At 38.0% G+C, this 10,094-nt stretch overlaps 1 protein-coding gene across 3 annotated transcripts; it reads right to left on the minus strand.

Annotated features, from left to right (window-relative positions):
• Window positions 1-782: 782 nt before the first annotated feature.
• On the minus strand, window positions 783-6,577 carry LOC113750051 (sulfate transporter 1.3-like). Of its 3 annotated transcripts, none has more exons than XM_027293967.1 (14): window positions 6,479-6,577; window positions 4,482-4,863; window positions 4,345-4,393; window positions 4,063-4,270; window positions 3,717-3,891; window positions 3,514-3,579; window positions 3,308-3,421; window positions 3,105-3,221; window positions 2,883-3,009; window positions 2,311-2,597; window positions 2,005-2,195; window positions 1,589-1,674; window positions 1,418-1,494; window positions 783-1,089 (listed from the first exon to the last, which is right to left on the minus strand). In XM_027293967.1, the coding sequence occupies exons 2-14, from the start codon at window positions 4,809-4,811 to the stop codon at window positions 946-948; spliced, it is 1,971 nt and encodes a 656-aa protein (XP_027149768.1). In that variant the 5' UTR covers window positions 4,812-4,863; window positions 6,479-6,577; the 3' UTR covers window positions 783-945. The 3 variants fall into 3 exon arrangements, with proteins under 3 accessions (XP_027149768.1, XP_027149770.1, XP_027149769.1); XM_027293969.1 differs by lacking the exon at window positions 6,479-6,577 and adding an exon at window positions 5,372-5,551; XM_027293968.1 differs by lacking the exon at window positions 6,479-6,577 and adding an exon at window positions 5,242-5,295.
• Window positions 6,578-10,094: the final 3,517 nt, after the last annotated feature.

A 10,094-nucleotide genomic window follows, 5' to 3' on the forward strand; every position in this document is an offset into this window, starting at 1 on the left:
AGTTCATTATTTGTTTTCCATTTCCAATTCTAATAACTAGCTAAGAGATTAGCTCACTACTGCTGCAAGCAATCCGTCACCATTGCTGTAATTAGGTTCAATACCATAACAGGAGGGTGACGGCGTTATTCTCAATTGGGAGCGGGTTGTGCTTTAGGGTTTAGTTAATAGGTTTCAAATACAAGACAATTGGTTCAACAATTGCAAAACGACCTGGGTATGCCTACCTTGTATTGTGCACTAATCTGATGGTGATTGATAGGCGGTGTGTTGTTTAAAGACAAAAATAATTTTTGAAAAAATTGAAATCCAAACAAAGCCTATGTTATAAATTGGCTGGTGGTGACAAGGCATTGAATGATGCAGTGAGAGATATGGCTTCTAATGGAGGGATGATAAAGGTTAAGTAAATGAGTGTTAGGATTTTTGGAATTTGAGTTAGGGTTATATCCAGGGATGAAGTGGGATGTACAGCTTTTAATGCAGCGATTATAGACAGGTTAAGTGAATGAGTACTAGGTTTTCGTAACTTGGTCTACGGTTAAATTGGTTTTGTGTGACAACTTTTTCTTGTTTAATAATAATAATTTAGATGTTGTGTGACAACTTTATTAGTGATTTGAATCATTGAATGAGTTTCAATTGTGACAGTTTTTGCTCTTATCACATTACATGACACAAGTGACAAATTTCAAACAATTGTTAGTATCATTTAAACTTTTAACACTAGTTATCGGTGTGAGAACTCATAATCATGAAAGCATTATTAAATAACTTATATCTACAACATAATTGCCATCATTCTATATAATTGGTCTTGTTTCAATGGAATCATGATATCAGAAATTATACAGCAGTCGAATCAGCCTGATGGCTGAAGATTGGCACTACAATGCTGATCTTTTTTCTCCAGCCCTGTATGTGCACCATATTTCCACTAAGAACTCAGACTTCTTCAGCTAGTTTTGGTGAGCAAGTATGAACTGCATCTGCTACCGTGAGAAAGATCTTATCTTGGCCAATTAAATTTGCAAAATTAGAAGCATGTAACTTGTCAAGTACGACTCGGCCGGGATTTGCCAGGATGAGCTGTTGACACAAGCAGCAAATTTTCTCAAGTAAGATTTTCAAGATCATATTAACTCTTACTGCCCAATGCAGACAGCTAATGTGTTCCACTTATTGAACAGGGTTCTATGGTTGGTTTGTGACCCTTGGATGCCAGTCATACCTGTTCTTTTTTCTCTTTCGTTTGGCAAGCTACTGTAAGTTTTCGATGAGATCTTAAATTTAATCATATCAGAGCAAATTCATGATTTATGCGCTTGTTTGGCATAGTTGTCTTTGAGACAATACGATAATCTGTTCTCTAAGTTCAAAACGAGGAATGAATGAAGAGCAATTTTGAGTTGATTACCTGAACTTGTCTTTTCTGGAGACTGCCGTGCAGTTCTTCCAAGGCATGGATGCCGCTGGTGTCAATGTCTGTGACAGCTGCAGAAACGATAAGTATTTCAAGAGTGCATCAGTTATAAGGGCAGGACAAGGTAGTGTGCATCAAATTCTATATAAGCCATATAATACTTACGCGACATTTCAACTATTAAAAACTGAATTTGAGGATGCCCAGCTGCTTTTAGTTGCTCTTCCTCATCGGTCAACCATCTCAATATTCTGTGGAGAAGATTGTTTGGAAGTCAAACTTTTGATGAAAATCTAGACAAAGTTGAATTAGTAGGTCTCTTTGTTTATGATACCAATTTACATAATTCCACAAGTAGTTTCCAGCTAGGCAGGCTTCACAAAATTCTGAACTACAACTTTTGAAGCTGACACTCTAAACCAATTTAGGATGTCCTAATATATTCATCATGGACCACCAACATTTTGACTTAATATTGCAAATTAGTTGCATAGCTTTGTTTTCAGGTTCATTCAGTAGTTAAGTGGAACAGAATGATATGCATACCAATAAGAGGAGAAAAGAAAGACCAAACATCTCACCTCTCCCGAATATAGTTAGAGTTTGAAAAGTAAATTGCAGAATCAATCCTCACTATTAGGAGCCCTGGAACTTTATTCGCTTCTGGGTATTGTTGGATATTCCGGTAGACATTGGTCCTAGGAATCCTTCCAAGAGTTGCAGTTCGTGGCCTCGTGACTTGCAGGAGAATTTTAGCAAATGATATTGTAACCTACCACAATAAAGAGTAGCATAACTCTCAGTTAAATCACTTTTGACTCCTGACTGACATTTAAAGGAAAAAAAAAATGAAAACAAAGAGAAATGTGAACACTGTCCATCCTTACAGCAATCAGAAGACCTATCTCAACAGAGGCAAAAACCACTCCAAAAAACGCTCCCATGCAAGCAACAAAATCAAATTTATCGATCTTCCAGATCAAAATTGCCGCATCATAATCTATTAATCCAATGACGGCAGAGATAATGATGGCTGAAAGGATGGCATTTGGTGTGTACTCAAATAGAGGTGTTAAGAACATCAATGTTAGGAACACAACAACGGACATAACAATGTTAGAAACTGCAGTTTGGCATCCGGCCATGTAATTAACTGCAGACCTCGAGAAGGAACCTGCAAGCGATGAATAGATCATGTTAACAGTAAAATAACTGCATTGGAGCATACAATTCTGTTGTAGATGACAAAATACTAGTTGATAGAAAATTGTGTCTATGACATATAGAAGTCTAGGATTGTGAATGTGGAAAGCATTTTCCTTCATCCTCATACTCTTTGACTTGAGAAGAAATGTTTCTGGTTACGAAGAAGCATTCTCTGTAGGTAGTTTGCATCCAGATGATTCTAAAACTTAACCATGACATTGCAACAAAATCTCTGTTTGCATTTCCATTTCACCTGTGGCTACGTAGCAGGATGTCATTGAGCCAACAACATTCATTGCTCCAAGAGCCATCATTTCTTTGTTCCCATCCAGTTGATAGTCCTTCATCGCCGCAAATGTTCTTCCAATTGCAGCAGCTTCCTGACATAATTAAACACCAAGTAGCAGTATTAAGGCAGAATATCAAGCAAAATATACAAAAATTGAGCAGTACTTCTTTCAAAAGACTTGCTTACTGTCAATGCAATCATGCCTGCTACAACTCCTATCCTAATTCCTTTTAGAAGATAATCGCCAGTAAAGTATATTTGACCCACAGAAGAAGGATTAATTCCTTTCTCTATGTGTTTCACCTGGTAATATCAGCATAGAAGCAGTTTAAAGGCATTGATATGGCTGACATAATCATGGATTGGTACTGTATGAAACAGGATCTTACAATTTGGACCCCCTTCTTGTCAGCATGGGTGATATACACAAAAAAGGTGGACAGCATGACAGAAATCAATGGTGCAATTGCAGGTACCCAAAAGAGTTTCTTGTTCTTCTTTCCCTATTTCACCAATCAGTAAACAGTTAAGAAGATAAGGAGGTTTTTTAAACTTGTTATAGATGAATAGAATGGTAAGAGTTAGGCACACTCACAATGTACTTTGCAACAAGAAGGAAGGCTAAAAAGCTTGATCCAATCACAATGGTCTGCCAGTTCCACTGCAAATTGATATGGACAGAAAATATGTTAGCTTCTTTTTGTTTTTACAGTGCAAAAACCATTGCTTCTGCTTCTAATCATGTTAGAGATGTTATGGTGTGCCTGGGACTCTGGGAGAGGGAGACACTGTACTTACCCCATGGTGGATAGAACCAAAAACTGAGCGCATTACAGAAATGATATCTGCTTTCTTTGTAAAACTTTTAATGCCTAAAAATCCCTTAAGTTGTTGGAGGGCAATTGTTATAGCAGCACCACCCATAAAACCAACAATAGCAGCATGAGATAGGAAATCGATTAAAAAGCCCAACCTGAACACAATAAAGGAGTAAGATTACATCTGCAGCCTAGGCACCAGCGAAACATGCCATAAATCTGATTGAAGAAGCACTGGCACATGAATTAAGCGATTTACTAAGCTAGGCTTATAGAACTCTAGCTTCAAATTTGTAGCACCCATAGGAAAGTAAGTGATCAAGCACCTGAGGATCCCAAGGGTAGCTTGAGTGATCCCAGCAAAAAAAGTAGCTGTAAATGCCAGTCGCCGATAATCAACTGCATTTTTGGTCGGATCAATCTCATTCTGCAGTAGGGTCCCCAGCAAGAGAGAAACTACAGCTACTGGTCCAATGGCTATATCTCTTGAACTGCCCATGAAGGCGTAGATCAAAGGGGGAACAAAGCTGGAGTCTGGTAGACACTTTCAACTTGTCAGAGCTTGCATTCTAAATTCTATTATTAAGTTATTCAGGTTAGATACTTACACAGTCCATATTGAGGATCTAAATTTGCAAGCTTTGAGTATCCAATATCCTGTTGTACAAGTAAACAATTTGTTATGATCCATTAAGTGTTGCAGTATAAAGTTGGCTTTTCATCTCACAAATCACCATGGTGGTACCTGAGGAATGCAGAGACTTGCAATGGTGAGCCCAGCAATCAAATCTCCTTTAAACTTAGCAAGATTATAACTTCTACCCCATTCAAGAATAGGGAAGATGGCCTGCACACCAAGTATGAACTGCCGAGACTTTGGCTGATCTTTAAATGGTCGTAAAGGATCATCTGCAAAGAACGTTTCCTTCACAGTGGATGTGAATTCCTTCACAAGATTTTGTTTTGGCGGAACACCAACCTTGTGAATGTATGGTAAATGCTGATGGTGCGAGGATGACAAACTTCTGATGTCCATCTCTTTTGTTTCAGTTCCCCCGTCACCAAAATGGCCCATTAGAGATGAGGACTATTCTGTTCTCTGGAAGGAAACTAGATAACCAATTTACCTGTAGCATAGAGGAAACATACATTATTAGATCAGCAACAACAAAAAGACAATTCCAACTTACAAGTGCAAGCCCATCACAGAGGTCAACAGTGAAATCCTGTTGAGCTTTTGCTAAAACCCTCCTGATCAGTTTACTTGGATTTTGTTAATCTCACATGACCACTTTATCTATCAATTGTAGCATTCAACATAAAAAATTTCATTGCAGACATATTTTATAAAAGCAGCTGATGTTTACTTTATAAGGAAGAAGAAGACAGTAACACCACATTGAACCAAGGAAGAAAGTACAACCACCAAGAAACTTTTGTAAATCAAACTAACACCGGGAAAATGAATAATAAATAACATGCAGCAGCAAAGAGAGACAACTAACAATTCAAGTTCCAAGCCTTGTTCAAGATGGAAGGAGCTTAAGAAGTCCAACTTATATAAAAATGTCGGGACATTGCAGGTCAAACCTTCCAAGCTAAAATAGAGCATTAACAACAGCAGTAGCCATGAACCTGGATCTCTTTCTTGTCAGATGCTTCTTAAGAAAGAGAAGCACGATCAGACAGCTCAAAATTTTTGACCCAGTTGACAGATGGATATCCTAAGAACCGCTGATTTTTTAATGATCTCAAACAGCAAAGGAAGTTTTCCCAATGAGCATATTCATGCCTAGATTCATAATCCTTTTCCCTCTCTTCCTTAGATATTTGACTTTAGACTGGCGTCTATTATTTGCAAGAGCAATAAAAATTACTTAAATAAATCTGCATTCTGAAGTGGAGCATTTTGCTCACAAACTTAAGCCTGAATAAAGAAGAGTTGAACCAATTCCTTGTCACGAAAAGGCAAAAATTGGATCATTAATTTCAGCAACTAATGATCAGATCCTTTGAAACGTCTGACATTATGAATGTCACTACAACAATGACGAGAGCCTTGCTGAAGATCCCTTGACATTAATTTAATCCTGAACTGATCACTTTCCATGTGTTAAAAACCAACAAAAAGCTCACTTCCAAAGGTCCAATGGTTAACCAACAAACATTCTATTGAACAGTAGCAGTTCAAGCATGCCATCTTTTAGGACTTGTGAAATTGCATAATTAGATTAATTTGCTACTGTATCTGCTCCAAAGTGCCAAGGTTTTAACTTCTCCTGTTCGTTTATCTTTATCATTTATGTTTTATCCTTAGGGTTGATTCCACATTTCTATATACAAGCGTATTTAATCTGGCAGTTACAGGGGATGGTGAGGAAATTAATTCAGACACATTGAATTTCTTGCGTTACCTATACTAAACTGTAAAATTGCCAAACTCTAATAGCAAAACCCAGAAAAAGAAAAAACAAATTCACTTCAGTTTCCACGAAACAACATTCCTTAGCAATTGGCTACAAGATACCAAAACACATCGGGACGAAATTCACCGCCAAAAATGTACCTAAAATCCAAAATGCAATGCCTATATGGTAGTAACAGTAACTCTTAAAAGAACATATTCCATCCATGCCATGCAAAAATAACGGGTACAAACCTATTCCAAATTTCATGGTACAAGTAAAAAGTTTGTTCAGAGAATAAAGCCACCACTAAAAAAAATGGAAGCATTTGACTAACCTCTTCGGGAGTTTCTAACTTTCAATTGATGCCACTGATAGTGGAGAGATCACAATGGGGCAGCTCGAGAGAAGGGCCCTACCTTCTGAAAAGTCACAAAATCTGCAAAGCCAAACTATAAAAACTCGTAAACGATTAGAGTAAAAGCTTCAGAAAAAGTTAAAAGGCATATTAAGAAACTTTTGAAGATACGTGCAGGAACTTTAACCACCGTGCCTTTTTTCTTCCCACACTCGACGGTCCTCCTACTACTGGAATCCAGTGCACTTATTTTGAACCCAGAAAAAGGAGGACGAAACTCCAAGAAATCCAATTCCAGATGGGAGAATACATGATCCCTTCAAAAAAAAAAAACGTCCAAGTTCAATGAATCTGATGCCTCGAGGTGTTTTTCCCAAAAAGGGTTGCGAAATTTTGTGATTCTCTTTAATGGGTTCTTAAGAAAATCTGTGAAGATCGAGGAAGAGAGAACATCCTGAAGCTCTCATCAAAGAGAATGAGGAATGCCGACAGAACTATAGATACCACATTCAGAAAAAAGGGAAAAAAAAAGTCCAATATTACGTGCACATAGGTCATGCATAGCAGTGTCCTAGGAGAACATTTGTAATCGTACCGTGCCGTCTAAAGATGATTGAATTCGTCGAGAATTTTAGGATTAAAAAAATGATGTCTAAATTCATTAAAGAAATATGAGGAAGACAAATATTTGACATCGAAAACTCCACGTGACGTTGGGAAAGTCAATGGGAAGGGAAGAAATTGGAAACACCACCCCGTCATGGACCTTCGAGTCTCCGAGCAACGTTAGGCATCTCACCACTTTTGGGGCCTTTTAGTCAACAGGCCCTTGTTTGGATATGGGCCCCACAGTGGTCAATCGTTCATAAATAATAAATAGTAGTAGTATTTGTTTCGTCGACTTAGTTTAATTATAATAAAGAAGTGTATGGAGCCGTTTTGTCGTCTAGGTTCATTAGGTGGAAAATATGGTTGGTTGATGTTAAAGCTAGAGGTGGAAAGTCTCCGTCGGAGGAGGGAGGGACTACTGGGGGAAAAGTACTTTGAATATTCGATCCCGTTTCCATACCGGGGTGGGGTCCATTGATTTGTAGAATTTGGTTCTGGTGTCTTTTGACTCTGTTAGTACTAGATGTTTGTTGATACAGTTCTGATCATGTGATGGATAAATGATTACCTTTGAAAATTGAGCGGCATTTTTCATGAGGGGCATTTCATGCTGATTGAAAATATAAAAAAATAAGTTGTGAAATGTGTTTATAATATAAGTAAAATATTATTTGAAAAAATTTGGTATTTCAAAACAAATAAGCTATTCCCATTTTTGTAAACAGATATTTACTTTTAGTGGGCAAAGTCTCAAAATTGGCGAAAATTTAGAAAAGAAAATTGGACAAAGTTTAGAAAAGGCTTCTAGTCTAGTCCATCTCATTTCTTAAACAATTGTGTATTTAATATTTTATAGGAAGAAAATTATTCCTTTTTAAGGGAGTAAAAACTAATACATATTGTATGATTAGATTATTAGAATAAAATTCAGGCCTGGAGATTTGAGATTTGACAAAAGAATAATAGGCTGGTTAGATTTAACAAGATGAGTGTGTGATTGGGACTAGAAAGTTATTTGTTGTAAGTGAAGCTTACTAGATGAGATGAGATTAAGGGCTTTTTTGCTTTTTTGTTAAAAAAAAGTAGTTTAACAGACTGAAAAAAGGTATTTAGGAGATAATTTCTTTTTGTTTTTACTCTTCTATAAATCTCTTTGTTAGTAGTTCAAGATTTATAAAAACTAAAATGGGAAAAGAGTCCCAATGGCCCTCCAACTCTTTCCCAAGTAAAGTTTTAACCCTCCAAAAATTAACGGTAAAGTTTTGACCATCAATCTAATAAACTAACATATTTGTGACCCTTCTATCAAATCCAGCAGTTAAAATTGACGGGAAGCATCATCTCGTGCGACGCGCGACCAAATATCAAGGGCATTATGGTCTCTTTCCCAGGGAACTTTGACCTAAGCTGGAGATGACAGTTTTTAAAGTGGTAGTATTCTTAGTCCCGTGTTCGAAACTTGGGAAAGATCTACACCAATGTCAACCCCGTCGAGAGTATGGAAACATTGATGGGATCGTAAAAGAACTTGATTTTCTTATTGGGGTTGCGGGCAATGAGCGTGAAGTTGAATTTGGAGTTGACCCCAGTGGAGGTGAGGTTGAAGTGGGACAGTTGAAGGGAGGAGACACTGAAGTTGGGGTGGTGGAAACGGTAGATAACTCAGAAGACAACCCCGGCTACGGCGACGAGGACAAGGATGAAGATGATGAAGAGGGTTGTCTAGAGGCAGCAGGAACAGCAGCAGCTGCGGTGGTGGCGATGCTTGCTGAACCACCATGACAGAATCTTCACCGCCCGTCCCTCTGCCACCTCGTCCTCATTGGATGAACCACCATGACAGATTCTTCACCGCGTTCTTCTACTACTGAACCATCACCGCCGCCTCCTTCAGCTTCAACTTCGTCACCGACGACACCAATAGCATCAAGCCCCCAAATTTACATCCACCCCAGAAGGGAGCCATTTGAACATGGTCTTTTACCCATCCCAAAACTTATATTCTTAGATGGGACCCAATCATTAGCGTCAATCAAGGATAAGCTCTTGTCTCTTTCTTCTTCTTCCTCCTCCGAGTCTACTCACTGGGTCAATTCGGTTGCGATTGCTGAGACCCTCCTGATCTCGCCTGACCATGCTCGGCTTGTGCTCGACACCATCTCCTCTGTTCTGCATAATGATACTGACCCTCTTGTCAATGCCAAGCCCTCGGAGACACCATCTCCTTTGTTCTGCATAATGAGACTGACACAGGTGGTGGGGTGGTGGAGGGGTCGGTGGGACGGAGGTGCTTGGTAAATCATTCAGAAACAATAATACCCTTGATATTTGGTCGCGTATCTCACGAGATGATACTTTCTGTTAATTTTAACTGCTAGATTTGACAGAAGGGCCACGAATATGCTATTTTATTAGATCGAGGGCCAAACCTTTATTGTTAATTATTGGAGGGCTAAAACTTTATCTGTGAATGAGTTGGAGGGCCATTGAGACTCTTTTCCCAACTAATATAATCTTTTCATAATATCAAAAGATGTTAGTGTAATGTTTTGAACTTTTAAAGAGGTGGCTGAAATTGTCAAAAAAAACCTATAGGAAAATTTTTTGAAATTATCCCTTTCAGCAAATCAACATTTCAAAGTATTGATCCAGGGTAGGGGTGCAAATGAGCAGAGTCGAACTTCAACTTAGTTTTATGAAACTTGAGCACCAGATCAAAATGTAAAAATCGAGCTTGGGCTCAAAAAAATAAAAAATAAAAAATTTCTTAACAAATAATAAAATATTAGAAATATATATATGTAATTTTATTATTAAAATAATATATATATATATATAATCGAGCAAACTCACGAACTAACGAGTTGAATATTTTTGAACTTGAGTTCGGATTCGAGTTTGACTTGATCAGGTTAAACTCAATGTTATCCGAACTCAAGTCGATTTCGGGCTCGAACTGCTCGTGAGCGGTTCGATTCATTTTGTA

This window comes from Coffea eugenioides, chromosome 10 (assembly GCF_003713205.1).
Source record: "Coffea eugenioides isolate CCC68of chromosome 10, Ceug_1.0, whole genome shotgun sequence".
Classification (NCBI taxonomy): Eukaryota; Viridiplantae; Streptophyta; class Magnoliopsida; order Gentianales; family Rubiaceae; genus Coffea; species Coffea eugenioides.

Excerpts from the sequence above, each read along its gene's own strand:
- LOC113750051 (XM_027293967.1), bottom strand. The coding sequence starts at position 4,811 with ATGGGCCATTTTGGTGACGGGGGAACTGAAACAAAAGAGATGGACATC. Across the intron at positions 3,422-3,513 it reads TTCTTGTTGCAAAGTACATT|GGAAAGAAGAACAAGAAACT; the intron begins GTGAGTGTGCCT and ends TTGGTGAAATAG. Across the intron at positions 2,196-2,310 it reads AGATAGGTCTTCTGATTGCT|GTTACAATATCATTTGCTAA; the intron begins GTAAGGATGGAC and ends TTATTGTGGTAG.